The sequence below is a fragment of the Coturnix japonica genome, chromosome 3 (assembly GCF_054131305.1).
Source record: "Coturnix japonica strain WE chromosome 3, WE-NBRP24, whole genome shotgun sequence".
Lineage (NCBI taxonomy): Eukaryota > Metazoa > Chordata > Aves > Galliformes > Phasianidae > Coturnix > Coturnix japonica.
The window spans coordinates 8,481,025-8,500,961 of NC_140665.1; the positions used below are offsets into that span (position 1 = coordinate 8,481,025).

A 19,937-nucleotide genomic window follows, 5' to 3' on the forward strand; every position below is an offset into this window, starting at 1 on the left:
TAATCAGTTTCTTTGGTTATGAGTTATTCATAGAGGAACCCTTTGGAAGTGATGCAGTTTTAGAAGCTGCCAAGATTGTAGGACTTCCTCAGGAAAAACAGAAATTAAATTCTACAAGTCTCTTGAAATATTTATTCTTACATAATCAATGACATTTATCCAGACTTTTTTTTTTTTTCCTTTTAACATTCTAGTGGTTTTTAAAAAAGACTATTAAAAACGTAACACACTGTACCAAAGCAATAGCTGTATTGGGTGGCACCACAGAATCAACAGCTTCTACCACGATGCTGTATAAGTCATCATCTTCTCGATCTAGCGTGGCAAGGGTCACAATGTCTCCTTGGTCACTAATAGCAAACTTGTCAGCATGTGATCTCAAGAAGTATACTACTTGTACGGCGATGCTTCCAGTCAGTGCCTTCACAGAGCCAACAAAAGTCCTAACTGGTTCCTCTTCTGGAATGCTGAACTCGTAGCTGGAGCTCTCAAAAGCCAGACCGAAGCCAGTATCATTAACCAGCAGGTAGACAGTGACAGACGCTAATGAGAGAAAATCATTCATACGTTAAAGTACAAAAATAACAAAGCTGCTGGTGAAATAATCATGCCCTGTGCCCTATTTCCCTAAATATTTTGGGTAGTAATAGGAATTGTGAGAAACTGGCACATAGGAAACAGTAGCAAAAAGAAAGTAAAAGTCAGAAGCAAAAAGGAATGATATATGATACACAAAATAAAATGACTTCTATACATAACCTTTAATACTTGAGTGGAATTCCAGAGCAACTACACTTCACTGGTAACAATACTGCTCCCTCAATAAGTAGGAAAGCAAGGAGTTCAGAGGATTTGATTTTTTTTCCCTCTTATTCTAAATATATTGTAAAAAAAGAAAAGTGACATAAATAAAACCCAATGAGTTCAAATTCTACTTAGATTTCTCATCCTATTTTAAGAAAATCAGTAGTTCCTTTTGGTCATGAAAAACCCAAATGTTTCCTAAAAATACATGAAAAACATTATTAAATACTTTTAAAAAGAGCTAAACTACACTGGAAATTTAAATGTTTCTACCTCTAAGAAAACAGAAGAAACACATTTGATACAGGTTTGTTTGTTTTGAATACTAGGAGCACTACTGGATCTATCCTCTTCAGGTTTATTAAACTAAGCTCTCTGCTTATAAGACCACCTGGGAGGAAATCAAAGAGTGAAAAGCAAATTTTCATCATTGCTAAAACACAACATGGATTCTAGCTCTAATTAATTTTGATTTCATTGTTGGTAAAGGCTACATTTATATTGGAAGAAAAAAAAAGCAGAAGGTGAAAACATAATTAACCATTTGAGGCAAGCTGAGGAACTCCATTGTCAGCAGCAATAACCGTCACTGTAACAACCGTGTCAGCTGTGATGTGGGCCAAGCTACTGGTGAGGGTGATTTCTCCAGTACGGTTATTTATATGGAAAATATCAGAATGGTTCATTAAGCTATTTTAAAGAAAAAACAGTATAATGTTCATGTTAATGACACAGAAAGTATCCCCTAATTTCCATTACTTTTGTAACAAGCAACAAATAGTATTTATTTGTAAATATAAAAGAACCAACAAATAGCATTTATTTATACATATTTAAAAAATGGCTAAGAAACATACTCCAGCAGCATTAACCTAGGTCCATCTGTCTTTTTATTCCCTAGAACACCTTCCACGCTAAAGAAAGTGAGAATTCATGCCTTCGCTTCCCATTAGATCTCAAGCCTTTGATCTTCCCACAAATATTAAGCAGACATTGTACACTCAGCTGCATATTCTACAATGTAAGAAGAGAAGGTGACTTTCTCTTGAAGACTGCAGATCCTACTTCCTGCACACTCTCATGGGTAACTGGATTGCTCACAAGAACAAGTATACATTTAAGGTAGGATGCCATCTCACAGATAAAACTCCTCTCTTTCAAGACCCTATTTTTAAACATCCATGGTTTTTTGACTCTTTCATCTTAAGGACTTCCTAATCTATACTTTCCCTGTCAGTGTACCTAGATATTTTCAATAGCATGGGGTTCATCCAGGAATCTCACTCAATTATATAATTCCTATGCATATCCCATTATGAATGTTGGTATTTCCTGATCTCTTCCTCTCAGTAAACAGAATATGTATGAAAACATAGTCATTCCTGGAGATTCATTTACTTTCTACTCAAATTCCAACATGTTTATATGAAATTTTAGAAATGGAAATAAATCTGGATGTTCAGTTCTTGATGTTAGCCTCTAGACACTTGGTTTTTTTTTTCTTAATGGTGTACTCATGATTTGAAAAGTTAATAAAACACACATTAATGTATCTCCTCTTCCCTAAGCTTAAAAATCATTACAGATTACAGCACTTGTAAAAAGGTCTTATATTTAGGTCACCAGCAAACATACTCTGTGAGAAATAAAGACACCCTTCTGTTTCTTTAATAAAAGAGACTTATTAACCTCATAGAAATTTACCTGTATGAAATAACAGAATTGTTCCCGGTGTCAAGGTCAGTAGCAGACACTGATAGTACAAAATCTCCTTCTTTTGCTGTTGCTACACGTATGCTGGCTGAGTAGTGCGCTTTTGTAAACTGAGGGACATTATCATTCACATCTAATACTTGAATGTTGATGTATGTGAAATTCTGGTATGATGACAGGAAAAAAACATGACTCAGAAAATTCACAAATAATGTATTTTTCATTAATAAAAGGGTGTTGCAACAAAGCATAATGTGGTCCTCTACATTACCTGCCTTTGAGGCGTTCCATTATCAGATGCCACCAACAGCAGCTCGTATTTCTCCTTAGTTTCACGATCAACATAGCCATGAACAAAAATGGTTCCATCCTAAAGAAAGTAATATAGTTTGATATGCTGATCATTTTGATAACTTTTGCAAACCGCATTCTCAAAGGAGATGAAGGATTTAAATCATCTGTTCCCCTTTGGACAGAAGCAATGTATGACCAGAATGTCTTAGCTTTTAGATCTGGGCTTATAATTCCAAACTTGTCTGCGAGTTGGTTTTGGTTTCATGTATACTAGAACAGTTACTGCCTATTCTTTCTACCTGATGAGGATAATTATGTCAAGTAACTGGCTGGAAAGCAGTTTCCATTTCAAAATATCCAAGCCCTTACCTGCTGGATGCCATATGGGTTATCCCCATCCTCAGATGATAAGTAATATGTTATTCGTGCATTCTCTCCCTCATCCAAATCAGTAGCAGTTACATGTCCAATCACAGGAGAAGGACCCAACCTGTAATCTCCCTCCGGAAACGCAAAACTGTATGACTGCATCTGAAATTCAGGGTTATTATCATTGACATCTAAAACTGTGATGTGAAACAAAGAACTTGAATTTAGACCATCCTTCTCAGCATCAACTGCCCATACCTGCCAAAGGAAACAAAAGTAGAATTGTCTGCATTATTTTAATGAGTTAATGAAGATACAAAAAAAACCAAAAACAAAAAAAATAAAAATAAAAATAATAAAAAAAATAAAATAAAAAAGGGGGACGTGGAGGGGGGGAGAAGGAAATGTAGTAGAAATGAGTGAAAACTCAGAATCTGACACTTACTTGTAAAGTGAATCCAGGTGTAGTCTCCCTGTCCAGTTCTGTGTCATTCCTTAATGAAAGTATTCCAGGAATATCCACAGTAAAAAAAGTACTGTTGTGAATGAAGTGTCCCTGAGAAAAGCCAGCCTAAAAAGGAAAAATAGTTTATGTGTGATTGCCATAATTAATATTCATTTTAAAATATATATTATCGATATTAATACCTGACTTGTCTGTAGGACATCTCATTTAAAAAAGCTCAAGTGCTTTGCTAAGACAATGGATGAAACCTTCTAACCTAAGCTATGGGAATAATGGACTTCTCAGGCAAATACAACTGAGGGAAAATAAGAAGCTTTTGTAGGATTCTCTATTTAAAACCTACCTATTCGTCTCCTAAAACTTTCTAAGACAGTGGGTCCTCACCAACACACTTAGTGGAGTCCGAACTGGGAGATACATTTACTCTTCTTTAAAATTGACATAAGCAAAAACATTATAGCAAATCAGAAATCTTTGCCTCCAAACAAAGTTCCCAGTGCCATGACTACATGCGAAATTTCTTTATGAATAAAGGAGAGAAAAAAACAACTTTTTAAAAAGCAGTGTGAAATAGCATCATTTGCTATTAAAAAGAAAGAAACTACATCAGTTTTAGAACTGCTTCTCTCCTTGATGAAGCTCTTACTAAGCGCAAGTTGACTTACAGAAAATTACTATCATATTCCAAGACAGAAGCAATTTACCAAGCAATATTAAAACAGAGTTGATTATTTCCATAACATTTAAGGTTTCTGTTATTGCTTATTATATGGCATAACATACACGTATTCATTACTTACATGCATGCACAGAAAATCAACTTCCACTGACCTAGTCTACATGTACTTATCTTTTCCTGGATTCTCTGAGATGGCCAGGAAACTATTTTGTAGTTAAGGACTGATTTATTGTTGGTTCCATAGAAAGCATAATGTTTTCATGTCACAAAATGTATTTATTGTCAATCATTTAAGCAAATCTCCTTTAGCCCAACTAATAATAATACTGTTTTGTTTTTGTTTTTTTTTCCTTGAATTAAAACATGTAATCATGATTCATCAAGATGAGATTACTTTGGTACCTACCTCATCATCATCAGTAACACTGAATGTGCAGATAGGGCTACCCTTCTGTATGTTTTCAATCACAAATATATCATAAGTTGCTTGATTAAATTTTGGTGGATTATCATTGACATCTAGTACATGGATAACAACTTGTGTGCTAGTGTTAAGACTTGGCTGCCCTCCATCTGATGCCTCCAGTTCTACTTCAAATTCCCTTGTGGTTTCATAATCCAGCTGCTGGCTCAGGAAGAACTGCCCAGTGGTCAAATTGACAAGAAACATTGGCGAGGAAGTTAGAGGTTTTTGGCTAATAATCCTGTACATCACAAAGCCATTGACGCCTGCATCCAAATCTGTAGCAGATACTTTCAGTAGTTCACTTCCCTGTGCTTTGTCTTCGGAGACACTCACTTCATATCCACTTGATGAGAAGACTGGAGGGTTGTCATTCACATCATCAATGACAACTGTTAAATTGAGAACTGCAGAAAGCCTGGGTTGGCCTTGATCGCTAGCAATCACTGCTAAGTTGTAGATGGCTTGCGTTTCTCTGTCCAATTCCTTTTTCAGCAAAATTAAGCCTGAAGCATCAATGTCCATTTTTCCCTCATCACCTTTCAGAGTATAAACCACCAACCCATTAAAACCAGTATCCACATCAGTAGCTGGTGCACTGGCAACAGGAGTTCCTGCTGGTGTGTTCTCCAGAATCTTAATGGTAGTGTTAGTTATACCAAACACAGGACTGTTATCATTGACATCTGTAACTTGGATAAACACAGTAGCATAGTCAGTAGTAACTCCATCTGACAAGGAAATATTTAGAGTGTAATGATTCTGGGATTCATAATCCAGTTTGATTTTTGTTCTGATAATTCCATTGACGTCAACATCAAATGTTGCTGATTCTGTCAGTACTCTCAATATAACTGGTATATGGGGGTTTAGAGACTCATATTTTACCTGTGCAAGATAAAAATATTATCCATAAATGATTTCAAACCAACAAACAACCACTTAAAAAAAGAACTGTAGTTTTAACTAAGTTCAAATTCATTTTACTAGTTTTATTTACTGAAAGTAAGAATCAAGCCCCAGTGTACACAGAGAAGTACAGCTGGAGAGGATTGCCTCTAATTGGAACATGACTAGGACAGAAATGTAAATAACTATAAAACATAACAAAAACAATAGAGTTCAGTTTAACTTTCAGCTCTGCCTTTCTTTACAAAAAGTGAAAATATGAACTAACTCAGGTAGCCAATAAAATACAATACTGAAACACACTGTATTCTCTCTGATTGTTATTAAACCTCCCACCTGTCTTCATAATTGCATTTAACAAGGAGCTATCATAGTGCATTGCAGTGACCTGTTTGTCTAAGCATTTTTGGATCAAAATGATGGACAAGTTCTCCAGAGCCTTCTTTGAAAATGTCCTTCCAACAGCTTTCTAATACCTACAAAATGGAGTCCTGGTATTTCATGTCTGTTGGTTTTATATGTGTCACTAAGGATGAGTGTATATTGCTTATAACCTTTGGGCCACTGCAGTCTTTATAGAATGCCTAAAGGCAACGAAGAACTAAGAATGTGAGTTTAATGTTTCAAGTAGTTCTAGCTGTGGGTTTTGCTGATTTATTTGTTGAATTGTTTTATTTTTTGATTGGTTGCATGGTTTATTCTTTTCTTTTCTTTTGTTTTCTTGATGGTGGGGACAAGTTGTGATGGTGGTGGGGATTGTTTCCAATGTTGGATGATAGCAGATGGCGTTTTATTTTTTGTTATATTATCAGCTTCAAATGATAGACAAGAGCAGCGTGTAATAGAAATGAAGCTTAAGCAGAAAAAAACAAGAACAAAAAAACCCCACAAACATCATTCAAGGGGATAAATACACTTTGAGCATGTAAGAAGGAGAATTTCCTTACAACTACCATGTCCTACACAAGAGTTAAATAAAGTTGTTCTTACTCTTGCCACTTCAACAGGACTGACTAGCTCTTCCTCCACAGACACATTGTACGTTTTCTGAATAAACTGGGGTCTGGAATCTCCAACTGCAAAGATATGTACTGGCACTGATGAACTCCTTGGATTTGTCCCACCTGCAGTCAAAAGAAAATTGTCTCAGAAAAAAACAAAACAAAACAAAAACCAACAACCAAAACCACACACAAAACGTCTTCTGCCTAGAAGTATATATATATATATATACACACACATATACATATACACACACATATACATATACACACACATATACATATACACACACATATACATATACACACACATATACATACATACATATATATATATATATATATATATTTTTTTTTTTTACTGGTACTGATTTGTTTTGCTTTTTTTTTTTTATTTCTCTCCTCTCCTCTGTTCTTACTGTAAGTATCACAGCACTGCTGAGAGGTCCAGTCCTAACGAAGATCAGAACATAAATTATTGGATATTACCCTTCCAGTAAATGAGCTTTAATACACACTACAACAATTAATATTTAGCACAGAGAGACATCAGATGGACCAATGCCAATGCACCTCTTGTGCAACTATGCTTCTGCCAGTATCTACTTTATCCACAGAATCATTATTTGAAGACATAACACTCATAATGAGAAAATCAGAGGGAGAAACACTGAAGGATGAAAAGCACTTCAGATGCTCATGCAAGAGGGGGATATCCATCCTAGGTTACATTTACTTCTGTCATCATTCTGATTATGAATATTCATCATCAAATTCTCTGATACTCTCTTAAACCAAAGAAACTCTCAATATGTATTTCTAAGGAAACTACATTTGTTCGAGTCATCTAGATGGTTTTGGCATCTCCACTTTAGTTTCTCCATGCCCACATAGATGTGAAAACACAGACCAGTTTCTCATTACATTTAGTTTTTATTCTACTACCTGTTGACTGATTTATAAATTTCTAGAATTTACAGAAATTAGAATTCCTCTAATTTATAACATATATGCCCAAATCTTGGTCTACTGTCCTGTGCAAAAGCAGTCAATAATTAAGTTAAAGGTAGGTGTGAGACTCATGTCTATGGAAGCATACAAAATAATTTGAAGCAAACTAAGATACAAAAGCATGATCAGAAAGCAGTGTTTTACTACAGACACAATATTTTGGATGAGCAAGACAAACTTCCTCATCTTTAACAAACAAGAGCAGGTGAAAATAGGCTCCTAGATGATATTTTTAAAATAAAGTCTATCTTGAAAACATTCATTAAGAGAAAGGGAAGGAAAAAACACCAACAAAATGAAAACAACAACAACAAAACTGCATTTGAGGTTGTAGTGTTGAGCTGTACTAAAAATTTCATCTTACCATCAGTAGCTGTCACCCATAGGACAAAGTTCTTACTCTCATTGGCTCTTAATGGGATTACTGCTTTTAAACTGATTTGTCCTGTGAATTCATCCAATTCAAAGTATCCACCTTCATTACCACCAGCTAAGACAAAGCTTATTGCTCCATTTATACCTTCATCTGGATCACCAGCAGCAACCTGCAGAATAAATAATTTTAGTCTAGATTTTTTTGGTATTATAAAGAAACACAGAATTACTTATTCCTGCATAGTCTGCAGAGAAAAATCATTAATGGAACAGACACTTATGAATTAATATCATTCTCTTATCTCTCTTACAAAACTTTGTACCTCTAAATTAAAAACAATGCTTCAGCATAAACAACCTTTCAACAGATTTTACAATTACATCATTTGCTGGATTCTAGCAGCATTCTGTTCTCATTAAATACCTTGTAAACAACTAAGTCCAAGAAACTTATTTTCTCTCTCCTGTCTGTAGAAATCAGGATGTAAAAAAAACAAACAAACAAAATCCTTTCTCATTCACTCCCTGATCTGGGATAAGATATGATAAGAGCATCTGTGATGCCGTGTTTATAGAATATCTAAAGATATAAAGTTTTAAATAAAATGTGGACAGTTTCTGAACTCAAAGAAGTTCAGAAAAGATCCTGTTATTCAAAGGATCACTACACAAACCAAAGCAAGAACTCAGTCACATGGAAGTGTCATTTGCACTTAATATTTCTAGTACCTTGTATGGGAAATCACAGCTTGAACCTTTGATTAATCAGCTGAGGCAAGTGCTGGGTCAGCTGCAGGAGCACAGGTGAGAGTAATCTAGCTGTGCTCCTGGAAGGGGTGGACTTCGACTCCACCTCCTCTAAGACCTCATTTAAGGGCTGACCACCACCAAGGCAGCATCTCTTGGAGACTGCTCCCTAGTGGAGACTGCCTCAGCTTTCTGGTCAAGGCATCAACATTGGCGAGTTTTCTTTACTAATAACCTTTGACTATTTATCACCATCTTGGTCAACATCTTTATATTAGCCACCTTTACATACCTGAAGAATGTGCATTCCTGCAGTCATATTGTTGAAAATAACTTGTTCATATTGTGTGTTTGTGAAGGTTGGGCTGTTGTCATTTTCATCTAGCAACAATACGTTGATTGCAGATTGTGCCTCATTGTAAGGTGGCAAATGATCTTTGGCAGTGACCTTGAAAATGAAGCAGTAAAAATACTGTTTTGTTTAGAATGCATGTTCTATAAATAAGAGGAAGAACGAACAGCAATTGCAAGCAGAACAAACTCTATCACTGCAGAGTTATTTCCCTCCACCCAGTTCTAATGTCAAAGTCTGGGTCTGGTTCTTTAAGTAAGCTATTGATTCACTTTAGAGAGAGTCAGCCTCTTTCCATGTTTAGTTATCTGTTTGTCTCAGCTTGCCTTGGAAAGAAGCGGGTTTATTACCTGTAGATGAATAGATGATATTTGCTCCCTATCCAACAGCGTGGAGTTCCTCACAGTTAGAATCCCATCTTGACTAATCTGGAAAGGACTGTCAGCTGGAGTAAGACTGAGCGTTCCCTGGAAGCCTCCCTGCAATCAGTAATGACATTTGCTATTAAACAGGACACTCACCAAGCTAGTTCATTAGGATATTTTATTCTTAATTTCCAGGTGGAGAGCATTTAACCTTCAGGTGTAATTGAGGCTTTTGTTCCAGATAAACTGGATTGAGAAACTTGGATGAAATACATCACCCAGGCTAAGAGCTACTTGCAGCTTTGTGCCTGCTTCATACTTCTATGCTTTCACGTCAGGGACCTTCAGCAAACCAGGAGGAGTTTCAGAGGCAGGAAAAAAAACAAAACAAATTGCTCTTGGGCTGCAATACTTTCCTCCTCAAAGAAGTGAAATTATGATTGTTATCATTAAATACATAAAGGTAGTCAGAAAAATTACATATCTATACCAACATTCACCATACTCATATAGTGCAAATGCACTTAAAGGTATATTTCAGAAGTAAATAATTGGTAGCAACCAAAAATGGTTCTTACCTCATCTTTGTCAACAGCTTCTACTCGAAGAACTTCATTTCCATTTGGGAAATTTTCTAGAATTGAGACATTGTAGCTTGACTGTGACAGAACTGGAGGATTGTCATTTATGTCTTCAATAGTAACCAGTACTACAGCATCAGCTGTTTTCATATTGTTGTCTTGCTGTGCAGCCTAGAAAACAGGGTTTATAGCTGTTATTAGGGTATGGAATTTACATCCAGCCATCCCACATTAATGCAACAACATCACTACATACATTCAACAGATGTAAATCCCTTTATTCTGTGTTTTAGATTATGTAAACAACAGATGCCAACTGTGCCTCACATTACCATGAGAAGCACTATTAACAGCAACATAGGCTCTAATACCAGTTTATGAAATTGAGACTTGATATGAATGTGTTGAACAGTAAAACAATGACTACCTCAATGCCCACAAAAAGATACGGACATTCTTCTCTGTCAACTGCAGTTTTTACTTCCAACATTCCACTATCAGCATTGATTGAAAAGGCGTTACTATAGGCTGGAGGTTTCACTAAAATAAATAATAATAATAATAAAAATACAACAGGTTAATGAAAACAAAGCATAATATTGAAGCCAATCTGTCCCTTTTATGACACAGACACAGCAAAATTAACAGACTGTAATGCTATAATGGGGTGGTAATAACAAGGTGGCAAAGCCTTAGGCTACAGCAAATGAGAATGAGCCCAAATCCAGCAGCCACAGATGCAGAATGAAGGAAATGTTTAACCTTGGAAGGCCTCAAGTATGAAGGGATCTCCAGCAAAAGACACCCTCCCCTTCACTGCCAACCCTTATATGAGATCTGGGAAGGGGCGGAGCCTGGCTCCATCCCTTCCAGTCACTCAGATGCATTGCAACCCATCCCCTGGGTTGGCCCTACCTTCTCACTGGTGCTCAATCACTGCTTTAGGTTGTGACTTAGCATTTCTACTACACAGACATCCCAAATATAAGGTTTGGGGGTGTTTTTTTGTTTGTTTGTTTGTTTTGTGTTCTTTTTTTTTCCCTCAAACACCATGTTCTCAAAAGAATGGTCTCATAAAAGAATGGTCTTCAGTGGTTTCAAATTCATTTTCTCAGGAGCTTTTAGCAATTGTATGGGAAATCACAGCCTGGACCTTTTATTAATCAGCTGAGGCAAGTGTTGGGTTTACTGTGGGAGCACAGGTGAGAGTAATTTAGCTTTGCTCCCGGAAGAAGGTGGAGTTGAGCTCCACCTCCTCTAAGATCTCATTTAAGGGCTGACCACCACTGAGGCAGCATCTCTTGGAGATTGCTCCCTAGTGGAGACTGCCCCAGCTTTTTCAGCCCAGGCATTGATATCAGTGAGTTTTCCTTTACCTTTTGAATATTTACCATCTTTACTATTATCCACCCTTACAGCAATTCTGTCAGAAAATCTCCCTATGGAACTGGTCTTGAATGAAAATCCTGGATAGAAGATTCTAAGTTGTCTTACATTTTAAATCAGAAATTATTTACTGAGAAGAGATTATGAACATGTAGATGTTTTATAGTTGCCATAATAACTGAAAGTCAGCTTGCAGAGCAGCACTGAAGTGAAAATGTATGCAATTAAGACATTTTCTGCCTGTACGCTGTACTTCGTTATCATTCTCCTTACTAATATAGTACAGCATAAGTTACTGCTTGAATGTCTAGAAGAAAATAAAAGCTCTTACCTTGCTTGATGCTGTAATATACTTTTTCATTTATACCTGTGTCTCCATCTTTAGCAAATATCTTCTCTGGAAGAATAGACAAAGGACCCAACTAGAAAAGAAAGAAAGTACACAAACTTAAATGTGTTTATTAAGTGCATCACCATTCTGATTAAAAGAAGTCAGGTTGGAATGGATTTTAATAACCTCATCTTGTGAAAGTTGACCTTGCCCACAGTAGGAAGGTTAGACTTGAATTTCAAGGGCCCCTTCCAGACCAAGCCATCCTATAATCCTGTAATCTAATCATTGGGATCAAGAAAGAAAATATCTGTCTGCTATACTGGCTTTATGGAGTGAAGTGATGAGCAAAATACTTGATGCATATGCTCTGTTTGCTTTAAGAGACACCAGATTCTGAAGCAGTAGTCACTGATGGAATTAATATTAACAGCAGTGCACATCTCAGTTCTTTCCATTCCTTTCTCAGAAAAAAAAAATAAAAATGCAAGTCTAGACTGTATCCCTAATAAAAACAACAATTTATTTTAAAGATAAAACAATTTCAGAAGATCTAAAGGATTCCTTTCAAACAGTTAAAGGTGAACTTCTAACAAAAGGTATAACACTAAAAGTACTGGTGATTTGATACATTAACATGAAGATGATGATGAATAGGGTTAATGAAGAGAACTGTCCAGTTTAACTTGAGTGGATTATTGTTGTTGCTACACTGTGATTTTCTTCGGCAGTACGTGCCTGAATTAAACAAATATATCCCAAACAGAAATTACATCATCCCCTACATAGAAAAATAACTTACTTATAACATTGTATATGTATACAGTTTAGATTCTTATTTTGCTTACCTAAGGAGGAATTACAGTATTTAAAGCTGACAGCAGGAAGCTAATCCAAGGACTGATCAACCACATTTCCAAATGTACAATATAAACCCTACTGCAACTCCTGTTAAGACTGTTTTTGTTTTTGTGTTTATTGTATTTTTGTGTGTGTGTGTGTCATTTGTTTTTTCCTCCTGAGAAAAATCTGTTTCTGTGGCAGGAAGTTTCATCCTTCATATGATTGTTCTGCCTACCTGGTGCTTGGAGGTCTATAGTGAACAACCATAAAATTGGCCACCAATTGGCACAAATTTACCCTCCATTAACTCAGGTTACAACTCAGTTGTAAGCAGCTGAATGAGAAACATTCCTTGAGAGAAAAGCACTGTGGACAGGAATCATTTTTTACATTTACAGCATCCAGTGAAAAGCTTTTACCTTGTTTTCACTGATTGTTCCATTGTAAACTGATAGACTGAAATAGGGGTTCAGTGTGTCATAATCTTGTACGTTGATTATTAATGAGACAGTATCACTGTTGTTTCCAAATCTTTCCTGCATTCCAAGAAGAAAATACGAAACATTGTGATGAAAGGGCCATTTTTCAATAGAACATTAGAATACAGAAAAAAACAGCATACAGACAGAGAATAAACAGAATAGTATTATTTGTGTTCTGTAATGTCAGCATTCTTAGTCTGAGAACTCTTACTTTATCCAATTCTTCCACTGAGAAATACAATTCTATTAATAATACTATCAAAAAGTAATTGTACCGGGCATGTATTACAGAGAAGCATGCAGGTTGTAGTAACGGTGCATTTGCAGTAGCTATACTATTTGCTCAATACTATAAATATATGTTGCTAAATTACTTCTTTTTAGACCTAAGAAGTCAAATGCATAACTAAATCTTTAATCTTTAAACAGAAAAAAGACTGCAGGTGGTAAGCTGCAGTAACAGTAGGACATTAGATCTGCCAGAGTGATCAGAGAATAAATGAACTGTTTAAATATTGAAATGCACACAGAAAGGAACCTGGGCTGACTTTTACGAGGAGATCAATGCAGTGACTCAAATATTAAGAATGTACTACTTTGCCCGCAATATGAGTCAAGATGCAGACAGAACTTTTGGTCTATAGACTCTATAAGGAAGAGTTTTGAATTCCGAGTTTATAGACTTACAGAAAACAAGACATAATGAAGGAGGTATCATTGTAGAACTGCCTTAATTCCTACTCCTTTTAAATTTTATAGCATACCTTTGCTTGGACTGTTAAATTGAAATGGTTGACCTTGTTGTAATCCAAAGTTTTATTCACCATGATGTTTCCATCTCCTTCCCTTATATAAAAGTAATCAGAGTTTGGGCCCTGAAAAATGAATCAATCACATGTTTTACACAGTTAATAATGAAATGCATTTTTTTTTCTCTTGCCACTTTTATTATTAGACTATTCAAAAATGACTGAGAATTTTCCTAATGACATCTCTGGAAAATGCAAGCCCTTTTCCACTCATTTGATTGCTGCTCCTCTGAGTGCCATTACAGTTTTCATCTGGTTTCTCTCATTCTATGGTTAGAAACGAAAGATTCCATGAATAGTAACATCTTCCCCTCATGAACTATGAAAGAAACAGACGTATCAAGCTCAAAGATGGAGATCTCCATAGCTGATATCTAAAGTTAGTTGAAATAATTTTACTTCAAGTGGTTTGTGCATACCCCTCAACAGAAATAAAGATCAACAACAAATCTTTGTAGTACTATGTTTAGAAAGAGGGGAAACTGCTTCACTTCTGTTTCTAATAAGGACAAAGGGTTCCTGGCTGTACATTAATAATGCTGCAAACATTTCACAAACTTAAAGAAATAGATTCAGGCCTCACTGCATACTAGATTGGTCTTGTGGTAAAAATTTTTATCATCACACTGTTCTAACATTAAATGGTCTTTCTGATGCCATCACTTTGCTGGTTTGTAATAACAATATTGCAGTACAAAAGTGTGTATTTGGATCAAGTCACAGACTATGCCATGTATGAAATATAGACTGGTGTGCACTTCTGGGCAAACAAAGAATACTCACCCAAAGGCTGTAACTAATGTGGCTGAACAAAGGTGACAGGTCTTTATCCTGAGCTTCCACTTTTATAACTGTGGAATTTATTGCAGATACCTAGAAATAAAGAACATCATGCTCAGCCACAATCCCATTTTGTTCTTGCTTCTGACCTTTTGCTCCAAAGCAGGAAAATGTAGCCAGTCCCTTAGAACAAGCAAATTATTTCTAATTTCTATTTTTGTTCAGGTAGCAGAATGTTCCTTCTTCACTTTGTACCTCCATTTGGGATGCATGCAGCCCAGTCTCATTTACGCAAAGGCATAGAAGAGTCATGTAAGAGTGCATGTGGTTATCTGGTATGGCTGGGCCCCAGAAATAATTTCAACTACTACACGAAAAATAATTAACGCTGACCATAACCCACCTCGGATACTGAAGTGTTATAGAGAGCTTGTAGAAATTCTGGAGAATTGTCGTTTACATCTTGTAATTGTAAATCCCGTGCATTCTCTATTTCATTCTTCATAATGGGAGCAAAAGACATTAGAAATGACATCAGCAAGGTAGTAGCACAATGCTAACATGTAATTTCATCGTATAAAAAGAGGTCTTCAAAGAGATACCCTTCAGTTCTAGAAGCTTTTTAATGCCAGACTACCAGTTGTAACAAGGGAGTTTGTGAAAATATTTTAAAACCTTTTTAATTTACTTTACTTTTACTGAGAACAAAAACAGTCATTCCAGTTGGCTTCTTTAAACACATACACCTTTTATAAGATAGTCATAACTCCCTGCATCACATCTCTAGTATTTTGGAAAATAATACTTTGAATTAAACCCAGACATAAAAATACATAGTTGAAAACACATCTTCTACTTACCATTCCAGACCTTTGGCAAACAACAGAGTAAAAGAGATGGTCACTCTAAAAACCAATAGCAAGTAAATAATATTACCAATAGAATCTCCATATGTTTGTCAAATAATCATTACCTCAACGTATACGTAGCAAAAATATACAAAACATCTACTGCTCAAAATTTCAGGTGTGCCATGCTGAATTGGCAGTTAAACATTCATGGTTACGGGAGCATAGTTCAGCTCTGCCACTTCAACACGTCATACCAAAAAATATTATTCTCTATATATAGCAAGTTCATTGCAGATTATTAACTGTAATGTTTAACTGGCTGCCTCTCCTCTGCTGCTGCTATCTGCCAGATCTTACCAACCACATATTGGCTATTCTTTGCACTAGACAATTGACAGGGAATTAGACAATACGTATACAAGCCTATAAATTATCATAACATATTCAGGAAAATGTTTTAACTCGTTTTTAAAAATATCCAAATGAGGAAATGATGTGCTAACACTGAAGTGCACTTTCATCAATCAAAAACCTTGACCATAAGTACTGTGTTTAAAATCTGTGTGGTTCAACTCTGCCAAGTAAATTCTACTCTGAAAAAATACAAAAAACGGCTTCCAGTTACTATGCAGAGTTATAGCATTTTTTTTATTCAGAGCCAACTTCAGTGAGAAAAACAGTATTACTTTAGAGATCCCTGGTAGTCCTATAGAGCAACCACAGCCTCGAAGGAAGGCTCCTGATTCCTTTCAGCCAACAGAGGTGAGGGATCTATTCATGTCTGCAGTTATGTACAAACATAAAAATCCATAGGATTAAAGATTGCCTTCTAGCAAATTATAACCAGTCAATTTCACTTTGATTAAGTAATTCATGTTACTTGGAGATTTACAAATCTCCAAATTTACAACTTTTATTACTGAGTAAAAATACACGATTAAGATCCATCTTGACATCCAGCTAAATTTTCAGTTACAGGAAACTGGAGATATATAGCACAGATATCACAGAGATGTGGATACTGAAATCTACACTGATGTTTCCTATGTGTGGCTCTTATGTTATACTAACCTGTATTGTGAAAGAATAAATATTTACTGTGTGCTTTTTATCACCAGCCAAGAAAACCTTTTATGTCTGGATTTTAAATGCAATGAAAATAATACCTCAATAGAATCAACATCCAGTGGCTTACGTGTCTTCACTGTTGCATTATTAGTACTAGAATGGTACTCCAGCTCCACATAGTCTAAGTGCTCAGGGAACAAAAATTCTTTTAATTTCAAATTTACATTGGGTGGGATATTTATAATCCATTCTATATCACCTGTAAAAGAAAGCATTGCAGATTAGATTGCTTGATAGAAGACACTCATATGTTCATCTCAAATGTACTGATAAATGATCATTGGTTTATGGCTTAGTTAGACTGTGTGTTAGTTTTGCATTTTGTTATTATTAAGACAGATTAAACGTGCTGTTTTTTCAGTAGCAAGTATGTTTCTTGCTTTGTTAAACATCAAATCCATGCTAGAAAGCATGATTGGATTGTGTTCTTGCAAATAATCCAGTGTAGTGTTACTGGCATAATTATTAGACAGTTATCTTACATTTATCAAGATATCTGTATTCATGAAATAGTGTGCATCTTCTCATGGAAGACATCATCAGGATTGCAAAAAAATCCCCTCTGCTCTCCCAAATCTTCCCTGAGATCTTAAATGTTTTCCGTGATCTTCAGGAAGCGTACTGGTTTAGTTTCTTACTCTATTATTTTTGTACTTCATCTTTACCAACTCATTTTAGCAAACCTTATTGTTACAGCTCCATCTCTAACCTCAACGTGCAGGTTCACTGCCTTGGTCCCTAAGCTCCAAAATGAAAGGAACACCTTCTTCTTCTCCAGCTGCAGGGAATGTCTGGAATACTCTCAGGTACAAGCCCAGTGATATAAGACTATGATTGCTTGCAGAGATAAGGTTCAGTCAGATGGCAGTGAGCACAGAACAATTGTGCTGTATCTCAGGAGCAAAGTGTAAAATGGATCACATTATCATGTACAATCTTGTTGAAGCTGCTGGAAGAAACTGCACTTTGAAATCAAAATCTAACTTAAGTTGCTGATGTACCATCTAACCTTCCTTCCAGAGATGGATACATTTGGGCAAGCAACAAGAGGCAGCTGCCTCACAAAAAGTGTTGTGTCCAGAGGAGAGACTGCCAGAGTCTAACAGAAAACCAAGGAAGAACTTAGAAAACCTTGTTTTTTACTTCTCTTCCTTTGTTATCCTGTCCCTCTAATCATCAGCAAACTTGCTGAGGGTGCACTCAGCCCCACTGATGACACTGGCTGTGTCTATTCAGCTAGTGAGATCTTTGGAACAGTGAATTTATTTTTCTTATATTTATTTACCCTACTAAGCAAATTAGCGACCAAATTTTGCCTCAGATTTGACACACCAGAAAGCACAAGTTCACCAGAGGGAGCAGTATGTTGTTTTGGCTGCTGCTGTTGCATCCGTTCTCAAAAACTACTGTAAAAACCAACCAAACAAACAAAAAACCACAAAAACTTATAATACAAATCCACTACAAATTACAGCTCATGCAAAGAGTTGAAGCACTACATGCGCTAAAGAGTAAGTCAGATAATTCTAGGATCAAATCATGATTTACCTGTATATTCATCTAAAAAGGTTGACAGCTGGAGTGTGCTAGGTGTTGTGTCACAGTCTATGCTTGTGATTTCTAAAAAGAAAATGAAAAATCATGTACAAAAAACAGAGAGAAAATTTCCAGAAAATGCACAAAGTAAAAGACCTGATACTACATAAAACTTGCATACATCAGTTCAAATACATCAGATTTATTATGGTGATACATCAAAATAATTTTCAGGATTTAGAACAATATTACCTGAAAAAGATAAGATTGCTGGCCAATCTGTCCTTTTTCCCCCTCATTTTTTTTCAGTGAGGAACTTATAAGCAGCTACTGATAAAAGTCTGAAAAAATGACTAGTTGCAGAACTGTCCTTCCTCCATACCCTGATCAGAACGAAACTTTGGCTTCATTGCTTAACAGCCATGAGTCACTGTACTTTCATTTCCTGCTGAACATTTGCAATTCAGGCACATTGATTCACCTGAAATACATTCAACTTAAGTTGCCACTTTATAGTGTGATTTCACAGAGTAATTTTCATGTTCTACACTAAAACTCAGTGACACCCCTCTGCATTTTCTCTGTATGATAAAAAGGGATGGTTTTGTTGTTGTTTTTCCCTATATCTACGAATAAACACAGAGAAATCACACAGATTTTTCTCTTCCTTCCCTGACTAGAATTGCTCCACAAAGCTGATAGAATACCATCCATATTCTTATGGACACTTTTGATCTCACATGGGTTTGTATCAATGCTAAAAATGTCCCGCTCTTCTCCTTCTCATTCTCACTGCATATTCAAACTGGCAAAAGAAACAGTGAGCTAATTTTACCTGTTAAGCTGATGTCTTTATATTTGTCCCACCCTACAGAATCCCATTTATAAAGAAGCAGTGGATAAATTTCTACACAAGTAACCTTAACTCCTAAAAAATACTGCAGTGAACTGCTGCTGCTTATGCCTTCACATCCAAGTATTCAAAAGTCTACTTGGGAAAAGAAGGTTCTGTATTATTGAAGAAGATTGGAAAGGTGGAAGCTTGAACATGGCTCAAACATTACAATACAGTTCAATAAAGGAAATTCAGTAATTAAACAAAAACTTCTGTTACTGTTCTCCAAGAAGAAAAAAAAATTTGCTCAGGTTTCCCTGGCAGTTCTGGAGCCAGTGGAAACAAAGAATCATACAGTATCCTGACATGGAAAGGACCCATTAAGGACCACTGAGTCCAGCTCCTAACCAACACAGAACAACCCAAAATCCAAACTCTGTCTGAGAACATTGTCCAAATGCTTCTTGAACTCTGTAAATCTTGGTGCCATGGCCACCACCCTGGAGTGCCTGTTGCAGTGCTCAGCCACCTTCTTGGTGAAGGAGCTTTTCCAAACATGCAGCCTGAATTTCCCTTGCAGAGGGGAGGACATTTCAGCATTTTCACTGTTGTGAAATTTCTAGAGAAAGTTTGAAGGACTAAAGTTATTTTAGGCACCCAAATGCTCCTTGTATGCCCAGATTTATCTAGTGAATGACATAGTTCTCAGTGTCTGGGAGAGCATTTCTAAAGGAGTCATTACCAGTACAAAGAAGATCAGACAAGAAAAAAGTAACTACTTCAATCTGAATTAACAGGATAGCATAAAGGAATACAAGTGATCCCAA

At 36.1% G+C, this 19,937-nt stretch overlaps 1 protein-coding gene across 5 annotated transcripts in view; it reads right to left on the bottom strand.

Moving 5' to 3' along the window:
• Positions 1-19,937, bottom strand: part of LOC107310795 (protocadherin Fat 4-like) — a 42,682-nt gene that overhangs the window by 22,232 nt on the left and 513 nt on the right. For all 5 annotated transcript variants that reach the window (XM_015856778.3, XM_085541000.1, XM_015856776.3 and 2 more), the window contains exons 2-22: positions 18,288-18,359; positions 16,778-16,938; positions 15,621-15,665; positions 15,164-15,259; positions 14,764-14,853; positions 13,936-14,046; positions 13,109-13,225; positions 11,847-11,937; positions 10,557-10,669; positions 10,127-10,300; positions 9,534-9,662; positions 9,124-9,279; positions 8,074-8,254; positions 6,688-6,821; positions 4,732-5,676; positions 3,626-3,751; positions 3,181-3,438; positions 2,789-2,887; positions 2,509-2,681; positions 1,346-1,494; positions 236-543 (exon numbers count right to left, since the gene is read on the bottom strand). In XM_015856778.3, the coding sequence (XP_015712264.2) occupies positions 236-543; positions 1,346-1,494; positions 2,509-2,681; positions 2,789-2,887; positions 3,181-3,438; positions 3,626-3,751; positions 4,732-5,676; positions 6,688-6,821; positions 8,074-8,254; positions 9,124-9,279; positions 9,534-9,662; positions 10,127-10,300; positions 10,557-10,669; positions 11,847-11,937; positions 13,109-13,225; positions 13,936-14,046; positions 14,764-14,853; positions 15,164-15,259; positions 15,621-15,665; positions 16,778-16,938; positions 18,288-18,359 (3,728 nt within the window). The remainder of the gene's footprint in view (positions 1-235; positions 544-1,345; positions 1,495-2,508; positions 2,682-2,788; positions 2,888-3,180; positions 3,439-3,625; positions 3,752-4,731; positions 5,677-6,687; positions 6,822-8,073; positions 8,255-9,123; positions 9,280-9,533; positions 9,663-10,126; positions 10,301-10,556; positions 10,670-11,846; positions 11,938-13,108; positions 13,226-13,935; positions 14,047-14,763; positions 14,854-15,163; positions 15,260-15,620; positions 15,666-16,777; positions 16,939-18,287; positions 18,360-19,937) is intronic.